Genomic DNA, 24,934 nt, shown 5'->3' with positions numbered 1-24,934 from the left:
TCTGAGCTGATTAGTTATTTCTCCTCCAAAACAGGATTTTAAATGCTGATAAGTCTTAGGCAATTTACAGTATTTCTTGAATACACTGTAAAGCTTTGCAGAAAAACAGAATAAGAGAAGTTATCAGTTGATGATGACTGGTTTCCCCATTGGCATATTGAGGACACGGCTTCTTCCTCCCCCTCTCTTTTGGAGGAAATGCAAAGGAGAGCATATGGAGAATAAGCAAGGAATTTGGCATTAACAAGACAGAGTAGCTAAGTAAAACCATTTTGACCAGGAGCACTTTGAAGGAAAGCCTTTCCAGACTAAAATATGTTAAATTAAAAGAAAATGCAATTATGGAAAAAGCTTTTTTTTCATTTGAGCATCCCCCAACATTTCCTGGAATCACACATGATTCACTTTCTACTTCAGTAGAGTTCCTCCGGAGTAAGTTAACATGGATAACCAATCCCTGGAGAAAACAGTATACTTTCACTCTCAGTTCTGTCAATAGCTTTTCTGGGACACCGGCAAAGCACCGTTTTCACAGAAGCTGAGAGCCCATGGTCCCTGTTAATTTCCATGAGAATTTTCGTTTCACAGTTCAACCTCTTTCCCATTATCACACTGAATCTTAATGAGGCATAAATATTCAGGTAAACTGAATTACATTGAAATGATATTGGTTGAGGAGAACTATGCTTTGCTCTAAAGATTTTCAACACTTACTGAGAAGGTCCCTAAAGAACAAAAGAAGCATATATTTGAATTGCTTTTAAAGGTAATAATAAATATTCACATTTTATGTTCCTATGTTCACAGATTAAATGAACAAAAAAGAGGGTTTTAATCACAGAACCTCCGATCATCTCCATCATCTTACTTCAGAGAAAAAGCCTCCTTACAAAAATGCATAAAATTAATGTAGTATAAACCAGATGGCTTTAAAATTTAAAAGCTACTCCTTCAGGAAATTACTTTAGAAGAACTTTACTAACCTCAGCTACTCTTTCCAAAAGTGGTTCCAGCCAGTGCTCGTTGCATTCACAGTGACTATCCAGGAAGGTCAGTACTTTTGCTTGGGCTGCATCTGCTCCTCTGACACGAGAGCGCATCAAGCCTGCAAAGTAAAGAAAAAAAAGTCTGTAGATTCTGGAGGAAAACAATCAACAGCAGAGAGACAAACAATTGCATTTCAAGATGATCATGAATTAAATTACTATAACTCAGGACATAAACACACAAGTTCCACTATAAAAACAAGATGCTGGTTAACAGCTCAGTGAAAAGATCTCAGAATAAAAAGCCTGCAACTTTAACTATTGCACTCTAGTCTACAGGTTCTAATCTTATTTAAACAGAAGAATTTGAGTGCCTTTTCCAAAATAAAAGTACTATACAAGTGCAGCTGGATCTACATTACAGTAAATGGCATTAATGCTGATTCATTTACTCAACATCAGTACTGAAAACAAATCTGCCCTCCCCCAAATCCACAACAGGATATAGTACCACTTTGATTTTATCAGCCTAATTGAAGGATTACTACTGGGTGAATTAAAAGTACTCCTGCCTTTATGAAAGCATAGTAGAACTGCAAAAAATATCAACTTATCCTAACCGCCTTTTTGCGCTCCCCCCACCTCCCCATTTCAAAAGTTCTCAGAAACAGTCTGTCCATCCTTCTGTCAACTTCTTCCAGAATTAGCCACACTTGGTTAATTCATGTTTAGGAGCCTTTTACCCAGCCCCTTTCAACTGCCTGTCCTGTGTTTCTTGAAACTCACTTGTTTGTCTGTTTTGGATTTTTCGTTGTGGTTTTAAAATCTTAACCCTGAGAAGATTTAAGAGAAAAAGTGTCTGATGAAATCAAAAGATTCTTCTCTTCTCTACATCTCATTTATACAGACCTCCCTCACTGATTTGCCCTGTTCCTTTTTCTCCTTTCCCTCTTATTTCCTCACAGGACCATTCCTTCATGTCCTTTTGTATTTACACATCTACCCTAGGACATCCCACCATGTTTTTCAATACACGAAAGAATGAACTTACATTCATTCCTTTGCAAGTTTCCTGCCTATTTTTCTGTATTACTGTTCAAAACTCATCAATTTCACTGTCACTCAAGATCAAAGCAAAGTAATTACTTTTTTTAATTTTCCCATTGATTCTCACCAAGTCTGTTTTCTTAACTGAAAAAAGTCTAAAACTGATATGCAAAAAAACCCAACTACTTCTTTCCATCCTCCTCACTAAAATCAACCTGAAAATATGGGTCTGACAAACAGAACACAAGTAGCTTAAGAGGAATAAGCTACGGACTTGTTTGCTCTGTCCAACATTCAGCAACTAAATAGCCTCATGAAGAGGCTATTGTATTTCTATCTTTCATTCTTACAGAACCTAATGTCTTCATCTACTTCCACAGAAAATGGAAGTGACCATTACGCCATCAAGTCCTCTGAAATCACACTGAACCGTACAATAGGAAGAGTTCAGAAGGTTCCTCTCAACATTTAGTCTGTAGATTACCACACCCTCCAGAACAAATCTGTTCCCAGGAACTGTGGTCCTAGAGATAAAGCCCAAAGCTACCATATGTATTTCTGAAAGCAGAGCAGTCAGTACCATCCCTGCCTGAGATATCAGGCATCAGGCTACACTTGAAAATAAAAAGCAAAGTTAGTATTAAACTCTAGCATAACCACCCAGCAATCAAATGAAATCTTAAAATATTTTAATTAAAGAAAAATCTGATTGCATAAATGAATATCCAGGCAAAGCCTCCTAAACAGTACAGTAGCTCCCATTGGTAATAATTTCATCCTAATCTCACAATAACACCAAGTAAACTAGTATTGCACCTTGAATTTGAAAGTAAAAAATCTGTCAAATCATATTATGCATCAGTATATCTGAAAACGAAATTTGAAGTATGAAGGAAAATTCAGTTCATGTTTGTATGTACAGTACAGAATTAGTATTTATAGTACAGAATAAAAATAAAAAACCGTTGCTTCAGTCAAATTTTCCATTACTGTTATCTCAATATTTAAGCCCTGCACTGCTCAGAAAAACAAAATCAACTCACTGAGAACCCTGCAACCATGGCAAGTCACAAAAGGTCTGATTTCCTAATAAGCCTTTGTTCACAAGTATATTCCAAACAAATACTTAAATAGTAAGAACACAACCGTATGTAATAGTTTTAATTATGGGACAACACAGGTTTGGTGCTGTCACTTCCAGCTTCTGACAGTCTAATGATTCTAGCTGCTCCCCAGACCAGGCTGGCAGACAAGATGCAGTGCCTATAAAAACAAACAAGCACATATCTGCTAACTCAGTCAGCTATTGCAACTGTCAGCTCCCGGTTATTATTTCAAACAGCTGTAGAATAACAGTTGCCTCTATCTAATTCTTTAAGCTCCGCAGACAGGAAGCTGCTGACTGAAGGGCTCAGTGATACGAGGCCATAATTTACAAGGCAACAAAGAAGAAAAAACGTAATACAAGTTTTTTTTATGACACAGAGGCTTCAACAAAACTGGCAGACATGGTCCCTGCCCTCCTGGATGCTCAAACTCCCTCAGTTTTGCCAAATAAACTGTCTGACGGGCTGTCCATCAACTGGATCCTTCAAACAATCTCTAGTAAGGGAAGCAGTGAAAAAGGATACTTTTAAACTGGGTCTTTGCAAACACTCTTACAGTTTACAGTGAGGCCTTGCATACAATTGGAGCAGATTAACAGAGGATTGAAATACAGTGAGAGAAAGGAGGGGCTGAGGGGGAAAGGCAATTTCTCAAGTTGGCTTCCGCTGTGAAAGCCAGCAACGTGCAACTGCGTACAACAATACTGAATTAATTAGAACTACTATTTTTACTTGCACAAATACATTGGTTTTCATTCCTTTCACTTGCAGGTTGATTTATAAAGTGAAAATCCTCCCCTCCAAGACAGAATGTTCCTTTAAAACACCTGATCAAGATTAGCAAACGCAGACAATCCAACATGCCAGAATTTATATCTTCCTTTCCCCAGATGAAGCCTACCTTCTCGGCGATCATTTCGAAGAACCCGCACTTTTTCAATTTTTCCCAAGAGAGCACCATCATCAGCTTAAAAAAATGCAAATAAAGTGATGAGAAACAGTTTGATATACCATAAAAGTACATTTTCCTTCACCAAAAAAAAAAAAAAACCTTCATAGTGGAAAATGTTTGCGGTTGCAAATAATTAAGCTAAGATACACTTTAAAAATGCCTCACCAGAGATAAAGAAAAATTATCAGGCTAAGAAATTACTACCTTTATTATGTTATTTAAAGCTAATTTGATTTTACACAAATATTTTCATTCAATAATATTTTTTGCTTACTTTAGGTAGTTTCTACATGTTATAAAAAGATAAAGCATTAAAATATGCTTTCTTTGCATATCGGAAGGCTCACACTTTAACCAACATTATACTTATTGTGGAATACATTTAAGCCTTGAACTAGCAAATTCCTTTTAAGAAGTGTTACTCAGAAGACCACTGTTCAAGTTCGCATTATGATACCCCAGTATTTTTTAAATCTTGACTTATTCTATATTCAGTATGAAATTTCCAGAAGGCTGATGGAGACGACCTTCTTTTAAAGCAGTGCTAAAGTATTTGGTACAAGCACCATAGGTTTAATTTTTATATCATATAATATGCTACGGAAAGGCTGTTCTCAAGTCTACACTTCACTTCTTCAGCTAGTGGAAAGTAACAAAATATAGCTGAAGTATTCTAATCAGAAGTGGGTGATACTGGTGGTAGGGGGTGGTTGGACCAGATGATTTTAGAGGTCTTTTCCAACCTTCGTGATTCTATACATGCAGAACTCTTCACTTTTCCATAATGACAAGCATGAAATATTTAAGATTTGGTTTTGGATCAGTCTCTTCAAACTCCTACCCATATAATCAATTCTCAACTAAACCACCTACTTTCATCTACAGAAACTCTCAGCAAAATAAGTGAAATTTGGACACTAAAAAATTACTTACGATCATTACTGTAGTCATCTACCAGTATGATTTCCTTAATTAGATGTGACGGGCTTTTTTTAAGGACACTGAAACCATGAAAAAAAGCATTCAATACAAAGTAGTTTTCATTTCCCATGATAACGTCATAAAAACCACTTCTTTGTTATAAGCCATACTTCAATCTGGCCCAGGATCCTATCTTCAACAACAGCTATTGGCTTATTAACTAAAGAGCTTTTGAGAAAAAAAAAAAAGGAACGTGTAGAATTGTTCTCACCCCCAATAGGAATTCTAGCTTCCAGAAATCAGTGAATTAGACAACTTGGAAAATGGAAGCTTTACAGGTATCTTTAGATCAAATAGCCCCTGTGAATTTCTTAAGTTTTTCTTGAAACTATCTATACAGCCAATCTCCAAACATCATCTTGTAATTAGTTCCACGCTTTCATGTATTTGTAGTTAAGGGGAACATTTCTTGTTTAATTTCAGAATGTAAGAAATGGAGTCATCAACAAAACTAAGTCTCAGCTTTCCCCTCTGTAAATAGTACAGAAAAGTATATTGTATTGTTATATCCCTTCTTTATCATAAAGTAGTATCTGACACAAACTTATTTTAGGGAAAATCAAAGTGTCTCTTAGGTAATACCTGACAACAGTTCGAAGCAAAGCAGATCTTGCTTCATTATGAAAGGTGATCACCACACTAGTAGCTGGCAAATCTATCCGCCACTGTTTCCGTTGACACCTGAAAGACACAATACCCTGTCATTTGAATGTAGCATTTACGTTCCAGCCTTAGCAGACAGCTGCTTCATCATGAAGGATATCTACTAGTGTATGCTCTCCATCTACCTAGGAAGTACCTTGTTTTCAGATCAACTCCTCCTCTGCCACTTTTAGTAGTTGTCTTTGTATACAACAGACCCAGTGAGTGCCAGATCTGGGTACATTGACAAAAAAAAGGTCACTTTACTATAATTGCTGCTGTACACTGAGTACCTTTCATGCAACTGAGTATGAAAGCGGAACACTGTTTCACAGTATGACCATTTAATGAATCTAAGTAAACAAGCACATTAATGAACACGCAAGGGTTACTAGGCTACCGTACACGTCTCCTTCAGAAAAGCACTCAGCCACTTCACCCTTTATATTCAAAGCTATTGTAGCATCCTTGTCTTGCTTGTAGAAGTAACTTCTCATTAGCATAGAAAAACGTTTAAGATTCCAACGTTCAAAATTTGAAGAATAAAGCTAACAGTGACGATATTCATCCAACTAAATGCAGAACAAAAACCTTACAAACCCTGAAGGTGACATAGTCCATATATGCCGAGTCATTTTTCAAGACCTCTATTAGCTCTTCATAGAAAATCGTACAATTCTGATAAACTGCTTCTAAACAGCCTAGACAGTCTCAGCAATTAAGTACTACTATATGACTATTTTCAAGTAAAATAGGCTTTTAGACACATCAGTACAATTAATAAAAGTTGCTTAAATAGAAATATTTCCTCATTTTTCTTCAATAAAACTCTGCAGCAGCTCCAAAGGAAATACTCATTTTAGCAGAGTTGCCTTCAATTTTATTGAAAATAACGTGCCACCAAGTGTCACATGCACTTAGATCTGGAATATATTCTTTCCATGGCTATTACACTTGCTCTTCCCATTACAGTTTCCACATAAGCATTTCATACAAGTTCTTCAGTTTCTGCAGTGATTAACCTTGCCAAAATAGCTATCAGCCACCCTCTCCCAGTTTTGTGTCACCTGAAAACTTGCTGAGATTGTACTTTGTCCCTCATCTAGGTCATTAATGGAGATATTAAGCAGTAGTGGACCTAGTATTGACTCCTGCTCCCTATGTTGCTCACTCTTAGAAGTAGCTTCTATACTGCTTAGTCCACACTGCATGTTCATTGACGCTACAGAACCACAGCAACATGCAGCAGGATTCTATGTTCTCCCAGAACCAGGTAAGATAAACAGTGTGGCTGGGAAAGAGAAGAAACTATCCTTTTGTTTACATAAATGTGGTTTATTAAATGCAATGCCATATTTAATAACTATCTGCCTTGTTTCTACAGCAAGAGGTGAAACCTGAAACTCAAGTAGAGGAATGTGCGTCACCACTGAGCAGTTGATCCAGCATCTTTCCAAAACCACACAACAATTCGATCCCCAGTATGAATTTTGATGCCATTAACTCAGGCCAATTTATATACTTGAAAAAACATCACAGCCACATGACCTTGAAGTAATCATTTTGGTGTTGATCACGTTATTACTCTGTCCACGTCTCCCTTAAAAATGGGAAAAGGGCTCAGCAATCAGCCCAGCTTACTAGGAAAGACCTGCAAGTCAGCTTCATGTAAAGAACTACACAACATGTCTCTAGAGACTAGCAAGTGCAGAAATAATGTCAGAGCTGTGCTGATTGAGCTGTCAATCACCAGAGTGAAGTTAAGATAAAACCTGCTACAAATGTAGAAGCCACAAAAAGCCATCAGGTAAACAAGAATAAAGAGACCAAAATGCAACACCAGCTTTGATACAGAATACACACTGACCGAAGTCATGGAAACAGAAAAACTTGAACATGATTTATTGTTCTTACCCTGCTGTTTAAGGATCACATCATAGTTTGATGTTCCTGTCATTCTGAAAGCTAGAGAAGTCCTGCTTTAGGAAAGTCACCTGATGCTCAAAAGCCATAAACAAAAACTAATCCAAGACAAACATGGCTCAGTTTGACACTTACTGATCATGCCTTGTGTCAGGAATGTTTCTGTCCATTCGAAGTTTGTCACTTTCTACCTGATTGAACTTGTTGCGGGCATATGGATCCTGACCAGATCGCACCATAGTAGCACTAACATAAGCATCTTGATCAAAATCTTGCCACCGAACTTTTCCTACAATAGAAAAACAGGAAAAAACCCAAATCAATCTTTGCAATTTAAAAGGAGAATTCAGTGATTTTTTTTTGTTTTACAACAAAATAATTAAGTCCCAATAGTATTTAACAGCATAGCATCACACTCACTTTTGCATATTAGATTTCTATAATACCCTACAAATTAATGCAATTGATCCACTTTACAGCTTAGTTTACCCTACTCACCACACCATGCTTTATCTTATTTACTGGTTGCTGTTTTTTGCAACTACCACAATTTCCGTTAAAAAATGTTCCACATATCCACATGCTTTAAGATGGTAGATCTCTTTAAAGATCTAGATTTCAAAGACATGACAATTCAGTTTACTACCGTTGCATTTCATAAAAAATACAGACAGCCATAACCAAACTATTTGAGGACCAAACCTTTTAGAAGTACAAGATTGCATTTTTCTTAAAAACTAGCATTTCATGTAGGCGGAACACTAGATCACTCTCTAGTTTGAGTTACATGACACAACTGCAACTTTCTTTATAGTCGACAAAGGATTCACAGATTAATTCTTCTTTAACAAAGAGTATGTTATTATATAACTGGTTGTGGCACTTGGATTTGTATACCTAAAAATTGAAAGGCAAATTTAACATCAATCCCCTAGAAACAAAGTTTCAGAATATTTACCATATTCTTCTGCTGTAAAGTAGTTGGATATCAAATGTATTTAAACTATTATTTCTTACCTCCAATTAAACATTTACTTTTTTGTATATCGACAGCCAAACTAATGTTACCTGCTGCAAATTTATACCAACTAACTCAAAGAAAACCAACAAAAGAGCTTAAATTCTAATATAACATAAACACTTCTTATATGGATGCATACAAGAATCTCCTGTGAGCACGTTATAGTGAACACAGCATGCTGGTGTCATAAAAATAGATATAAAGGAAAAGTTGCCTTTTGGGGTTACTATTTATTACAGATGAATGGGGTCATTGTTTTCACAGGTAACGCACAAAGTTTTTGAGGTACTTCAAGTTCAGTAGGTGGCAGATTGCAGAGATGTCACTCCTTTCAAGCTCAGCTTTTAAACAAGTCGTACAGTTCAGGCATATCCTGAAGTACACTGATAATGCATAGACAGAACACCATTGCAACAGCTGTGAGAGTCAGAGGTTGCTCAGGTGTTTCAAGGTTTGCCTTTGTTCTTTCTCTCAACTTGTGAATAATGGAAACTAGGGCAGTTAAGGCAGACCTCATTCAAAGCTTTCCACCATAAACTGTGCCCTACCTATTGTATCTTAACTTCTGTTAGAAGGTTCTGATATTGAAAGAACCCTTTCCTTCATTTCATATGGTAATCATCTGTTGTTTGCTTAGACAAATACCACCAAGCTGATTAAAAATGCTCTATACATGTAGTTTCAGGACCACCTGAGGAGCTAATCGACAATAGCAACCTGAACAAGGTGTGATTTGGTTATCAGGTAGCAGCAGAAGGTTGCATCACATGGAAGTCACTGTTTTTCTGGTCTACAAAAAAGATTCAATGCATCACTGTATTTTACAATATATTTATTATAATCTATACTTGAAGTGCTTTTATATACATTTACATAAGAGCTTTCAAACAACACTCCAAGCATTCAAAGACCTGAATGCTTCTCTGGGGTACACTCATAGGATCCTATTCAATTTCTTCTGGGGAGTTAGCTGGCTCTGTAGTCTCCAGAAATTCAGCAATTTTGCCATGTGAAATGAGTATGCAAAAATGTAAATATGTTATTTGAAACCTAAATTTAGCAGGTTGGTAACTTCGAACTCAAGCATGTGTTTTTTGTTTTTTTTAAGGATATCAATACTGACACCTAACATGACAATAAATCAAGAGTAAGTGAACTGCAGGGTTTGCCACCAGTGTCAAACAGAACCAGAAATGACTGCACTGGCTAAGAAACAGGAACCAGGGGATGCTACAGCACTAAACTTGTTTTTGACAAGTGTTTATTTTACAGATGCAGAGGTTAGATGCTCTTCAGTGTTTGTTGTTGTTGTTAATTAGGTTAGATTGTTCTGAGCTGGATGAGCTGAGCAGAGCCAAGATAAAAAAAAGTGAAATCCAGCGAAGTTGCTTCTTTTTGAAGCAGGTATTTCTCAAATATAAAGTCTTGGAGAAGGAAATCAATGAAAATAATGTAATTCTCTGCAATTATTTTTAATAAGCTGCTCAGTTTTAAACATGAAGCACTTTTTTTTCCTCCACTCTAACTGTAATCAGCTGCATTTAAAAGAAAGCAGTACTAGTTTTGTGGATTTTATTGCATTATTTCCATCCAAGGAGAGCTTAAGATTAAAGATGTATCACCTATTATTCCCTAGGACTTTAAAATCAGCAAATGCAAAGCTAGTGCAGAAAACATAACAAATTTGAGGAAAAATAAAGGAGACTGTGTCATAGCACTAGATTTACTGAAAAGTGGTGCCAGCCCATAGAATATAAAAACAAATGAAATTGGCTTTAGAAGGCAGGAAGGATGCAAAGCTTGTCTGTGGCTCCAGCAGAGGTCCTGTCAACTGCGTGGAATATGAATCAGATCTATTAGGGAAAAGCCAGATAACAGTAAAAGCAGGCTGAAGTCAGAAGAGAAAAAAGTACAACAGAAATCTGCATGAAACCAAGCAGCAGGCACCAAGGAGTAGGACTAGATAGATACAAAATTCCACAAATAGCTTGCACTCCTTCTTACTGACTCAGACGAGCTTAAAAGCAGTAGGATACTCAGTATAAATATGATTATTTTGACTTTCAGACATTCAGAGATTCCAGATCTTTGTTAACTAAACAGAAGGAGCTGGTTGAATAACTGCTCAAACTCCTATTATTTCTTGTTCAAGGTTGAAAAACATCTATCTAAAAAGCACTGGCTATACAGTGCTGCTTTAGTTATCCACAGAGACAGTTCAGGGTCAGTCTTTCTTACTACAAAAGCTGACAATACCATTTTTACAAATCAAGAAATAGAATTTTGCAACATATAAAAAAGTCATCAAATGACAAAGGATAGATACACTCTGATGTACAGAAGGTAGAACAGCAGTTAAATCCTTATAGTAAGCCATTTCAAAGATAAAGGTAACAAATAATTCCTTACTTTCTAGAAATCCTGAAAGATACCTGACAGTGAAACCTAAACCACAGGTCTCCTAACCTCAATGGAAAAGAAAGAATTGAACCAAGCCTCTCCAAAAGTTTGGTCATTTTGCCTTAAAACACCCCACAAAATATCTGCAGAAGTATGAATTCTAGTTCCATTGCCATGTGAATTCAAAAGCTTGCCTACACAAATTGGAAATAATCAAAACAGTGGTTTAAGAGTGCAAAGTTCTGTGTAGCGTTTGATATTTGCCTAGAGACTCTCATGCTACTTTGCAGTAACGATTCTCTTGCCTTTTAAATCAAGTCATAAGAGACTACTAATCAATGGATTAAATGAGAGGAGTCCTGACCTGTTCTACTTTACACTTAATTTTACTTCTAACCTTCCAGCTTCTGATCTCTCCCCCTTTTGACCTATAACACTTCCCACCTCTTAATACTCACGGCTACTTTGGGCAACATAGAAAGTCTTTGAAGACACATGTAAGGGTTTGGTTCTGCATACATAAATATTGAAGTAGAAATAAAGATAATTCCTTCCAGAAATAGCTTTCCTTCTCAGCTGGAAGGTGTGAGATGAACCAACCTGTAAACCCAGTATTAGGGAAAATATTCAATAAATTTGCAGAGTTCTGTTAGATCTTCCCAAGTATTTTTTTCCCCTATCAGAAACCAAGTTACATTGGTCAGTTGTTTTTTTTGTTTGTTTGTTTTTTTAAAAAAAGGATTTATTTCTCAGTTCATAAAGATTTTTTGCTTGTTTGTTTTACAAAAAGCATACATACATAGCCAGAATCTCATTTCCCTCTCCAGAAAGCATCTGAGACAAGGTAAGCCAAATGCTACAGGGAAAAAAAAGCCATGAAATTTAAACAGCTTATACTGTATCAGAACTTTAAGACAGTAAAACAAAAAACACTCATGCTTTTGGGGATGGAAATTTCAGCTCCTTAAAGTAAAACTTAATCTAGTTAGTTCTTTCCTCAAAATCTCATGCAATTTCAACTGTTTGGCTTAACATTTGTTTTCTAGCCCAACGTAAGGATTAACTGCAGAACAGTAAAGTGTTGTAAAGCCATCTGATCGTAAGTTGCCCTCCCTGTATGGTAACCTTTTTGAAAGCAGTGTAAAATTTTCAAATCCATTTCAATATTTCTGCACTCCTTCATACGTCAATTCTGGCCATCCATTAAATCTCACTGATGTGAAGCAGTTAAGCTGCAAAAGAAGTTTTATGGGAGCAGTCACACAAAATGAAGATTCCCTAACATTTAACTGTCCCAGCTCATCTCCAAGCCAAGACTCCATTTCATTCAAATAACACAAAAATCATGTTCTTCTGTTTATTTGCCAACATTCAACAAACACGGAGCAAGTGTGAGAAAAAATAAGGCACACCATCAGCACACTTAAAAAAAATCAACCTGTCACAAAACATAGATGAAGCTACAAAAAAGCCTGAAAGTTGTCTGAACCTTCCGTCAGAAGTACAGTTTCAAGGTGACTTGTCTGTTACCTGCCAGCATTCTCCACAGAGAAATGGACTACCTTTGTACCAGAGGCTTTTACAGCAGCTCAAACCTATTGCAAGGCAATATAAGCGTACTAGAAAAGAGTAAATTTCTTTCTATGACTTAAAGCCCAAAGGAGTAGTGAAGCAGGCAAGATAAGGAAGCTGAAGCTTTAAGAACAGAGATACATACTGCTGAAGTAATCCTATCACTTCCAAACTACAAAGAATGATTAAAATCAAAAGAACTGCTTAGCTACTTGAAAGCCATAAAGCAATGATCTGTGCCCACGGATCTTTCATTACAAACTTTACTGCGATACCTGGAGGTAACGTCTCCACACTTTGTGCCTTGTCCTCCCCATCGCTGACACGCACATCTTTCCTTTTGGGGTCAACGTCATTTGGGTCCTCCTGGAAAAAAAGCACATACTCTTTAAAATAATATCCTTAACATAATTGTGTTTTCAATGCAAACAGCAATAACAGCCTCTGGATTTTAAGTTTATGATATAGTTCAACAGAGCTAACGATGCAGTTTGGAAGAGAAAAGAGTTATTTCCTACTTTAAAAATGGCAGAAACGGGTAAGAAGTTTAAGATAGGATTTTGCATTTATGCAACAATTCTTACTTGAGGAAGAAAAAGTAATATGTAAGAAGGAAATGTACCACAAAAAAATAGAATAAAAAAAGTTTGATCAGTAATACTCAAACGAGCAAGACAGTCAAAAATTAAATAAAACCTGAAGAAAGCCTTCTTCCAGTAAGGAATAACCCAAATATGGAAGTTACCTGAAAAAAAAAGTCAGTTCACCTAGCAGTTATAACTAGAGTGGCAGTTTTCTGATTGAATAAAAACCTTCCAAAACATTTGCAAGTTGCTGTTTTCATGTGTTTGTTTTGGTGTAGCTTATTCAAGGCAACTCTGATGGATTTGTTATTCCAGTAATATTGGTAATACCCATTTAGAGAAGGTAGAAAAAAAAAAGCATTAATAAGTTTCTTCTCTCCTACCCGCTCTCCGACCTCCAACATTTATTCTCAATCTGTAAGTCTCATTTTCCTTTCAACAGGGAAAAAAACCCACACTCTTGTATTCTCATTACCACAAAAATACAAGATGTCAAAGAAATTTGGATTCATATCATATTATGCGTTTGGATGAAGTTGAGAAGAGGGTAACTTTTTTTAAAAACGATAATTAGCAATGGTATGCTGATTTGCACACTACGCTTCGCCAACTGTTTTCAGTGCCAGCAGATTTTGCTGCTCTTGGACATGTGTCAAAGGAAATTCTGCTGCCCTTTCTACATCTGCCTTGAAGAAGCCCCGGTTCTAAGACAGTTCCATTCGCACAACCCCTCTCAAGGCAACATCTTCGCTATGAATAGTGTCGTGCAAGAAGATCCAATACTGTGCCTACGGTAATCAATTAAGTGCACCTAGAAACAGAGCAGAACAGTTTTTAGCCATCTGCCCGAGCCTCCAGAACAAGGTGATGGTACAGAAGTTGCCCGTTGCAAATGGTCTTGACCACCGCAACTCCTAAGCCATATCCAACAATTCTTTAGAATAACAAGTAGTTGGAACTGGCCAAATTCATGCTGGAGAACATTTAAGCCATAAATTACAGCATTTCCACAGGCACATCTGAATTTTTCCAATGTAAATTCAGCCAAAGTTACTACTTACATTAAGTAGGCACCACTGGTTATTTGTGTTTCAGTATTTTAGAAATACGATGCCTTATATTCAAAGCTCAATGCTGATGTTTTGTTACTGATAATCATTTATAGAGAGGCAGCCATATAAACACTAAATCAGTTTAAAATGAAATGCTACCAATGCACATTTTTCAGAGAATCAAGCATTCAGGGTATCAGAGAGGGAATATGCCCAGGTGCTTATACTATATCCCATCACGTAGTCCATGTTTCAGGCTATTGGGCCTTGTGGAGGTCAATACATTTGCTTTTCTTTTTATAATTAAGACAATAAGAAAACACATTTCAAGAGAGCTATCACAGCATGCTGATGAGGGAAATTATCCTTCACTCTCCTCTAAGCCCCACCAACACACTGAAACAAAAGCTTTCTGTGGTTCTGGAAGCTGTATTTTACTTGCTATTTGGCTCGGTACACCGTTTTAAAGATAGCAGTGCTATGGAAACTTAATTCATTAACTGCAATATCAACTGCACTTAAAACGCTTCTCAATACAATAAAATCAAATTTTGCCAATTTCTACCAAGCTCTTCACTGTCCCAAATTATTGGGAAGCATCCAAAACTATGTAAATCGAAAAATAAATGCAAAACATCCATTAAGCAACCAAAAAAAATGGAGGCATTTTTCCTGAAATTAAAGAAAAGGCACTGAGTGCTTCCTCATTCTCTTTTCTCCCACCCCCACCCACTTTAAGTCTTTAGGGGAAACCTCTGCCTTCCTTGTACATGTATGCTTAACATGCCATTAAGCACAATTACTTATCAAGTTCTTTCACCTTGTTTGGTGTTTCCTCCCCCCCGAGTTAAACACAAACTACAAAAGGCAAATGTTAAATTTAGAAAAGCTGAATGCAGTTTTGAATTCTTTTAAGTCTGAGGCTTCTATGCAACTGTTCAGCTACAGTCTGCAGAATTTCTTAGGTGAGCCCCATTGCCAAGAAGTTCCTAACACAGACAGCTGGATCTTCAGCCTCCCTATCAAACGGAATAGGTCCAAGGGAGTATGGGATATTAATCTCTAATCTCTGTGCCCTGGATTAGGGTTTTGTGGTATTTTTCTTCTCCAAAAGAAATCTATTTTAATGATGCCTTATTACTTTCACCCAGTAAAGCATTTGGAAAGTACATGTAGACATCCAATGCCTTTTAGGGGAAAAGATACCTATATCCTTTAGAGAACTCAAAATGCACAAAAGGAAAAGAAAGCAGACATAAAAACCATAGATATAAATACACCAGACCAACCAGTTTCTTTGCTTCTACACTGTAAATTGCTTCAGCATGTTAATTTGGTGCAGCACACAACTAAAACATATGGTCAAATGACATTCCTATGTTGTCATCATCACAGGAGTTGCTTTTTCAGCTTGCTTAGAGTGAAACAAAATACCAATTTCTAATGTAATCTTCAAAAGTCACTTGCATTTGATGAGTAATCTTCTTGATAGAAGAAAACAATGCTTGCACTGACAGCATTCATTCATACAAAAAACTCAGCTTAAGGCAAGATTAAAAGCCACTGAAACTGCTCAATGGGAGGCACAGTTCTAATCAGGAGTGTGAGAAGGGGATTTAACGAGAAAAATAGAAAAAGGCTAATGCTAAAACATTGTTAATGCTGTTAGTATTTAATACTTTAAAATACTATTTTCCTGACATACTAAGAAGAAAAGCTGACAACATCAGGCTCTAATCTAAAGCCATTTTTGTTTGCTGGAAATACATTTGGACAAGAATTTTGAGCTTATTGAAAAAATAAAAAAGGTAGCTACCCAAACAGCATAGATGCTAACCAAACATTAGATGCATGTGGAGCACCACTACAGCAATATCTTTGTGGTCCTCATTTGTGGTGTTACTTTCTCAGGCCAGGACTCACAACGCAACATCAAGATGGGTGCACTCCGTTGACACTGCAGGTGTCAGGGATTTGGCACACGTTGCTTTTATACATCATGTCACAGTTTCCCATTATTCTTGATTCAGGACCAGATGGGCTATGAAAAGAAAAAATTGCAAGCTTTCAACTCCATTCAGTGGGAGATCTTACCCTGGTATTGTAGCAACATTTTAGATGTACCAAATAAACCTAACTGAAATGCAATTAAATTTTTAAATACAATTACCCACATACCTTTATTTCGAAAGCCCAGAAGTTAACATGATGTACATTTACCTTTGCCACATTTTTTAAAACCTGCAAGTCATAACATTTCATTTTTTTCCCCCCACAGAAAATTAAGGTAAATGGACATCTACATTAGCTACTGAAGTCTAATTGTTGTTTGTTTTTAAATTAATAACATTTCAGCAAAAAGGACAAGGAAAGTGCTTACTACTCGACGTATTGAACAGAATAGCTCAGTAGCTTTTACTACAGGAGAAGGTAGATAAAACTGAATAAATTTGAGAGTGTTTTTTTTTTTTTTTTCAACTCAGTCATTAAAACACAGCAACTGTTTGTCTCAGAAGCCATTGTACTTTCTGTATGCCAGAAAAGGTTCACATTAGTTTATAAGCCTTGCTATTACCATTTTTCTTTTCCTGCTCAACTCATCCACTCCAATAAGACAACCTGGCAGATTCAATTTGAGATTTCAAACAGGTGAAGTAGAAAATTCCAGCCTTAAGAATCAGAGTCTCAGCTATTTTAAAGACACAAGAAAATGCTTCATCAAATGATGAGTTGCACATTTAAGGCTGCATTGAGGGGAAAGGGAGAATGAGGTAACTTATACAAACACTAGGAAAGATTCAAACTCTCTTTTTACAGCATTTCTACACAGCTACAGCAAGACATGATCATATTCAACACAAAATTTAAGAGGAGTCGTTTTAGTTTAGAAAGCTGTAATTATACACAGACATACATTAGTGGATAATTTCACTACCATTACTTAGGCCTTCCAGACTGCTTACCCTTCTGGTTTTGGTATATTTATTTGCATCTAATGCCATATTCCTTAAAACTGTTTTCCTTAAAACTGTTTCAAAGCAATTAGTGCTTTGTCAATTGTTATTTCACTTGGCACCAAAAAAAAAAAAATACATTAAACTCGTTCAAGTCTCCAGGTATTACTCCACCGTAAAAGTGCTTTTCCTACTTATGCCTACCTTTTTTTTTTTTTTTTTTTTTTTAAGAAAATGAGGTTTCACATATCATGGATTTGACATTTAACTGTGAGGAATTAGACCTCATTACAGGAGAGATCCTGCATTGGTTTTCTGGGTGACAGAAAGTCATGTACCAAGGTGTAACATCGCTAGATATATTAAGATATCACACGCTTTACAAGTGCCAGGTCAACACACTTCTCAACAAAGCTCTTGCGGTTGAAACATCTCAACTGGGAGCCAGGTGTGACCCCAGTACCAGCCTTTTCTACCGAGGCCCCACCACACAACACCCCAGTGCAGGAGATGGCTGGGGGCTGACTGCACCAAGCTGCTCACCACCTCCTCCACGAGGATGGCAGCAAGCCAGATGAGAACATCTCATGGGCCAAGACACAGTGCTACCCCACAGGGTAACACCACCCAGCCCTCTGAAACAGGTCAGACACGGAAGACAGCAGCTCCTTTGCTCATCACCATGTAGCAGCACATTGCAACGCTGTTCATGCAGAATACAAAGCAGGGAATTAAGCAAAAATAAAATAGAAAGTTCTACTTGCTTTGGTAGCATATGCTCAGATTTTGAGCAGAGTGGCATCACGGGATAAAATACATGCGAGGGCTTAATATCTGTTTTCGTACTTGCTTTTAAGATGTTGGCCAAGGGCCATCTGCAGACAGATTTTCTTCTACTGATAATTTTCTAAAAGGAAGCTGAATACTGGCAGCATCTTCAAAGTATCATCTGATCCAGCTGGCCTAATATAAGGCTTCTCTGCATCATGCAGTGCACATCAGTCAAATCGGTTGATTTTGGAAGAGATGCTCTTGCTGCAGCAGACGCTCCTCACAGCACTTCATATACTTGTGCTCTGATCATGCACTTGGGGCCAGCTACACAGCAGCACTTGGATGTTTCGTAGCAGGCCACTTGGCATAGCAGCAGTTGGGTGCCTGCTCGGATTCAGATGCCCAGCCCAAGCATGAAGGCTCCTCGCAGAAGCCAGTACCTAAGGAAAGGATTCAAAGCCAGCTATGCTATGGATGCAGCCAAAGCCTGATCTTGTTTGCTGCTGGTGGTGTTTAATATCTGCCTCGCTTTTTCGTAATCCATTTTAGAAGCTTACAAATAGGCATCACATTAGGTGCTTATAGAACAGCTAAGCAGGCTCTGAAGTACCACTTACTCCCAGTCCTGGAGAAACTTAAGCAAGGAGAGTCGAACTCATCTGCTGGTCACTGACTTGAGGCTTTCCAAGCGGACGTCTCAAGAAATATGACTCCAAGTCTCTCTTTCTGGAGAGCTTTTCTACATGCCAGACAAGCACTCTAGCAATTTAATGTAATTACATTAAGGGGCATCCATGCCTTCCCCTGTCAGCAAAAAGCGTTTTGCATGAAACGACAGAGCAGGCTCAGAAAACGCCCAGAATGCTGATTCTTACAGGCAAGACTGGCAAGAAATATCTTGTAAGCAAATGCTGAGTTGGTGGCTGCCAAGTTGCTTAGCATTAGTAAAACAGACATGTCCAAGTACATCAAGAAGCAAAACATAAGTAACCAGAAAAAACACTTTGCAAAAATTTGATTAGAAGTAATATATTTGTTGGAAGTAACGTCTGAAATTAATACAGCACAGAATTTAATTTTCCTTCTAATTCCCTTGCACAGTTTAAGTAAATTACTGCCAAAGGTACATTTCTTTCACACGTTTGAATATTCAAAGGAAAAATAGAAGCTTCCAGTAAGGGAAAACAAAAAACACAAACACAAGCACCACACATGCATACAAGAAGGCAATTTTAAATTCTCCAGAAATGTGGAAAAGTAATCAAAATTATAATTTGATAGCTCCTCATATGTTTGATATAGACTCAGGGAATATACTCAAAACATTTTGAAAGTGCCTGTTACCATAACCTGTCATCTCCAGACAAAATTAAATGCCTTTGGGCCTTACTTATCTGTAAAGTTTACCTTCAGTTAGGACAAAGCACATATTTTAGTGCTTACGGGCAATATTTGAAGTACCAGAACAACTATAAAACCTGACATGACATTTTATAAACTGAGATTGGATTAGACAAAAACAATGCTTTCCCCGAAGTTTCTGGCATACATGGATACGTATTCTCTGAGGGAAAGCCTGAGCCAACTTTGCGGCAGCAGGCTTATTTGTACAGCGAACGAGATAAACTGCGAGTTCTCGTTTCAGCTTTGTTTAAGATCTCTGGGCATTATAAACTTATTCCATTGACAAGAGCCAATAGCCACAGAAACCCCCCAGGTTAGGGCAGGTAGGGCTATTCAGGCAGTAGGCTTTTAAATGTAGTTATGTTGGAATGCAGATCTTTGTATTTCACACTGTATTTTAAAGAAAAAATCCAAATGGATTTGAAGATAGCTTAGAAGTAACAACACATTTTATCCTTCAGATCCCTGTGTTGGTTTAATGTGTTACATTAATTGAAGGTTTAATGAGTTACATTAATTGAAGAGCAGGCAAATGCCACACGTTTTTTGATTGCAATACAGTGTTTTAAATAATAAGTGGTGAACTCTTCTGTAAGCATCTGACATTGGATAATGTTGATCCTAAAGGTATAAAAAGAACAATACTCCTACAGCTTTGACAATTCAGGTATCCAGCGCTAACAAACCATACTCTTATGCCCGGAGACTTTGACTCCAGCAATGTGTGTCTAAACTAAGTGGTTAATTTTAACACCTGTCAGTAGAGTAGAAGAAAGTAAGCATTGCCTGCCTTCCAAAATTGGCAAGATAACTGACCAAAAAAAAAAAAAAACAAACCACACAACACAGAAGAACACAAAAAAAAAAAACAACACACATCACATCCTTTGTTTTCTTTAGCTTCAACAGCCTTTTTCACCTAGAGCTGAAGAGATCCTCCAACAGAGGACAGTCAGAGAAGGGCAACAGTATCTGCTCACTGAAACATCTGCTCATTTAAACTAAGGCTGAATAAGAGCACATCTTCATGGCAGAGGAAACTTCTGTTAAAACCAGCTAACCCACGTCTCCCCTGCATAAAGCAGCCCTACCAACCAAGCAAAAAATACTCAGCACAGCCTACCACAGACAGAAGCAAGAATGGCGTTTGATGTAAAGTGCTCAAGGACCAGAAAGCAAACCAAAGTCTCCCTCCGATTTGTGGAAGAGATTGTCATCTGGACCCAGAAATAGCAGAGGAATAGCATGAAAGCTTCATGCACCAGAAAAAAATGTTATTGCAATGGGAACACTGCAGAGGAACCATTAAAAGGTTTTGCTGCTTTTACAAAAAGTATTCATCGATCCCCATAATTTAGAAGGCTGCAAAATGGGTAATGGGATGGCAGGGAAGGAAGGAAAGAAAAAAGAGGAGAAACATTTAAAGGTACTGGGATCAATGGTAGGGTGAGTTGTCAAATGCACCGGTAACTTTGAAAGCAAGAAAGAACCATCTCTGGCAGAGATGGAGGTCAGAAGCAGAAAACAAAAAGGTCTGTCTAGTCAGTATTTCCTGTTAAATTTTTCACATCTGGAATAAAAATCTCACTGGTCTTTACTAGCAGCTACAGACTACAGAAATAATACATCACAAAACATCTGCAATAATTATTTAAATTCAAGATAAATAGTTAAGTCTTATCACTCGATTTTAGTTCCCAGAAGGAGAGTGGAAAGAAAAAAATAACCAAAAAAAATGTCATTTTAAGTAACATTTAAAACAGCCTTCTATTCTGAACTGATTGTGTCAGTGCAAACACGTCATTCCACGACTTACATGGTAAGTACACACAAAGCAGCAAGAGCATTTACACTGCTCTTTTAGCTGCACTAGATTGGGAAAAAATCCAAGAATAAATTAATCATAAATCATCACTCAAAACATGTACATCGGATACCACATCACTCAGCATATGTCATAAAAAGAAGCTGACAAAAAAAGGAAGAGTCAAGGAGACATCATAAAACTTCCCCATTTCCAACTTGTTGAAAGCATCTCGTTGGTACGGCCACCTCCAGGGAGGTTTCTGTCACCACTGCCTCTCTTGTATTGGTTAAGAAATGTTTTTAGGTATACACTCTAGCAGCAGCACTAATTTTAGTATTCCTGTCTCACACTTACTGCCTTCCATGCACTTTGTGACATTTGCAAAGCATTTATTTACTTGTTTTAAAAACTGACCAGCTTCTGGAAAGGGGCAATGTAGGAAAGGCAGCCACGCAGGCCCCGAAAAGGTAGGGCACGGCTTGATGCGGATACAATTTCTGCTCACTGTGCTGCTCTCAAAGCCCACTGGGCTCGTTTGAGAATTACTGTGCATTCAGCTTCGCGCTTGACAGCTCTGCGAGATGTGAAGTCTGGACATTCAGGTAGCTTAACGCAAGGATACATACCCTGATTCAGATCCAAGAAACACAGTGGGCATTAGGGCCATTCTAAAAAATTAACCAGATAAGCCTAAATCCCTGGCTAACAATCCCACAGACCCAACGGACTTGGCAGTGAGCTTTTTGGCCAGAATGGGGCCAGGGGTACAGATGCATTTTGTTGGTTGGGTTTTATTTTAACCATCAGATCAACCACTAAATTATCTGATTTGATGGATGGGAAGCAGCTGAAGGTGTGTACAGCCAAGGTAGCAGGGAAAAGTGTAATGGGAATACCACTTTGAGCACAAGTAAGGGATTAAAAGTTTAGTTACAACATGAAGCCACACATTACTCAAAACACTACCTTCTTTCAAGCAGAAAAATCTGCAATTACTCCAACAAATGTTCAGGCACGATTTAATGCCATCTCTTGTTAATTCTACAATATCAGAAGTGCCCGATGAATTAGCCTGCATTTCAAAGTCCTGTCTCTAATCCTCTTTCAATTCAAATCGTCACTGCTTGTTCTTACCTCCAAGACAGGCTCTTAGAAGAACAGGGTGGGGGGGAAGGAAGAAAAAGCGGCTTTTTCAGAGGGGAAGAAAAGCATAGAAAGCAATGGATGTGCTGTTCTGCTTTAGTATTTCTGCACACGAGAAAGTCTCTTATTTCTGGAAGTTTAGGAAACTTAAGTTGTTGTTAATTGAAAGAAAGGTGAAGGACTGAATAAATTGGTAGAACTCGTTTTACAGTGTGTGAATCCAATAACAATTATTTCAATAACCCAGGTATTTCCAATTCTCCTCCTATACATTTCTGAAGGAAGCAGTAAGCAATCCCTCAGCTGCAATACAGAAAACAGCTGGGGCGGAAAAGAGGAATGGAAGAAAATTCTCATGCCTTTCACACACATCTTGAAGTAAAGACTGCAGAGAAGGAAAGCAATTAGAACTAAACGCTTTTCAGCTTAATTTTGTTTTATAAATATTTAAACCTGCAAACATAACAGAGATCAAAAGGATATACATGTATTTATCAGAAATGCAAGTACATCTAAAGGCAAAACCACTCTTGCAGTCACACGGTTTTGTAGCAGAAGAAACAAGGTGACTTAAGACAAAACAATGCAGAAACAGGATCCAAGAGAGCTATTCCAGCAGGGGGAGGTGAGGGGGGAAGATGCACTTGACAGGCTGAGTGCTTTGCTGGATCAGATCTGCAGGATTATAATGCAACGAAGCAACAAAACATTACACTGTATTTCCCTCAGCCCTAGCAGAAGGTTATCACAGGCATAAAAGCAAACTCTAGACAGGCTGAGATGAGCAAATTAAAGTTGCTGTCTCAGATCTTTTGCATAGCACGCAAAAGCACTGTGGTTTCACTTTCCTTTTGTTTTCTTAGACTGTAAATGAGATTGACTTAAAATCTGAACCCTTTTAAAAAGGAGAAAAGGTCCATCTTTAGGTTCAGGAACTGAGCCACTGCAGAACAAGGGAACCATTTCCTTCAACCTCTTTCAAGATAGACACCTTTTGAACACAAACAGATGGGAAAAATCCCTGAAGTCTGAAAAATTACTTAACTTTATGACAAGCTTGCATTTGACAGGTGACTTCCTTCAATAACTTTGCATTTTCCCCTTTCATCCTAACATTAGGATTTACAGACAAGTCTCTGCAACTCCAGGCACATGACATAGCACATTTAGCATCACAATTAAACATCTACATAGTTAAACACTGATGCTAATTTAAATGAAACAAAAACCACGAGTTTAATATACTACCCACAGGAAGCGTAGCTTTAGTGTAGTCTGAAATTCTGACAGGAATTCCACCCAATAAGTGATACCCAATCATGCATTTAATCATTAGATGTTCTGTAATATGAAATTTACACAGATGCCAATAGCATCTTTCAGTTTTGTCAAATCTAGACAAATCCATTCATCCTGAACACTCAGGACAACTAAATGAAAGCTCAGTTCCACTATGGGACAAGTGCCTATTACAAGACAGCCAACAAGTGTGAAAGGTAGAGTCCTGCTTCAGGAGGAAGAAACACAAATCACAGCAATAAAGGATATCTATCTTTTTTTCAAATCATTCCTGCCAATCTTTAGTACTAACATTTGTATCTGGAGTAGGTAACGTAAAGCTTTACATCTCTGCTCAACACAGACCAAAACCATACCACGTTACACCCTGGTAAAAACATCCTGCAATGAGGTATGAGTTAGAAAAAAGCCTTTTTTCTTCTTCCTGCTACTAAGCATTAGATCAGTTTGGGTGTGAACCTGTTACAAGAAACAGACAAAGCACCATTAATAACATTTAAGCCATGTACAGACTCACAGCTTTAAGGCATAGACGAGGGCCCTTCAGACGCAGCTTGGGCTTTGCGTGCAAACCTTCACAATTCCCACTGCATATCTAACCTTTATGGGGCCTGGGAGAACATAACCTTCAAGTGTCACGCAAAGCTGGCAGTGCAGGAACCTGTTGAGAGGAAAACAAGTTTTGCAGGGCTGGTGGGAAGGTGTTTAGGAACAGCCGGGCTCTTTGCTGAAGTATCCCAAGAATCCTGTGCGCTTGAAAGCTGCGAGCTGGAAGCAGCTTCAGCTGTACGCACACCCTGAAGTTAATCTCGCTCTAAAAGCGGCAGGAAAGCTCACCCTGGATGTTGAGGCCTAGCCAGAAGCCAGGAGCTCAAGTTAAGGCCTATTCATCCCAAATCCCTCAGAGGAGAGGTCACCAACTGCGCGCTCTCCGCTGAAATCTCACACCAACTCCACAAAAGACGCCTTATAATAGAAACTGACCTAAGAGGGGAAAAAAAAAACAGAACTAAAGACTGATCCAAGCATGACGGATAAACCAGGTGCAACGCAGAAAAGCTTTTGTGCTGCTCTCAAAACCCTCAATAAGAAATGCCATGGAATTTAACAACTCAAAAGACTTCAACAGGAAACGTAGATTCCACACGAAGGCTGATGAAGAATTTTTCATAAACTATTTGAAATTTTTCAAAGTTTAAATTTAAATCCTTCTTGGAGAATGTTATGAGCTACCCTTTTCTAAGGCTCATTACCTCAAACAACTTTTTTTTTTTTTTACTACCAACT

At 37.8% G+C, this 24,934-nt stretch overlaps 1 protein-coding gene across 1 annotated transcript in view; it reads right to left on the bottom strand.

The window, feature by feature from the left end:
• GALNT2 (polypeptide N-acetylgalactosaminyltransferase 2) overlaps positions 1-24,934 on the bottom strand; it is a 94,635-nt gene that overhangs the window by 29,183 nt on the left and 40,518 nt on the right. Inside the window, exons 2-7 of the mRNA XM_027454180.3 lie at positions 12,906-12,996; positions 7,773-7,926; positions 5,655-5,753; positions 5,025-5,092; positions 4,041-4,106; positions 984-1,105 (exon numbers count right to left, since the gene is read on the bottom strand). Of these exons, the coding sequence (XP_027309981.1) occupies positions 984-1,105; positions 4,041-4,106; positions 5,025-5,092; positions 5,655-5,753; positions 7,773-7,926; positions 12,906-12,996 (600 nt within the window). The remainder of the gene's footprint in view (positions 1-983; positions 1,106-4,040; positions 4,107-5,024; positions 5,093-5,654; positions 5,754-7,772; positions 7,927-12,905; positions 12,997-24,934) is intronic.

This window comes from Anas platyrhynchos, chromosome 3, assembly GCF_047663525.1.
Source record: "Anas platyrhynchos isolate ZD024472 breed Pekin duck chromosome 3, IASCAAS_PekinDuck_T2T, whole genome shotgun sequence".
In the NCBI taxonomy this organism is placed as follows: Eukaryota; Metazoa; Chordata; class Aves; order Anseriformes; family Anatidae; genus Anas; species Anas platyrhynchos.
Note: the sequence above shows the minus strand (reverse complement) of the source record. Positions and strands in the feature narration are given on the sequence as shown.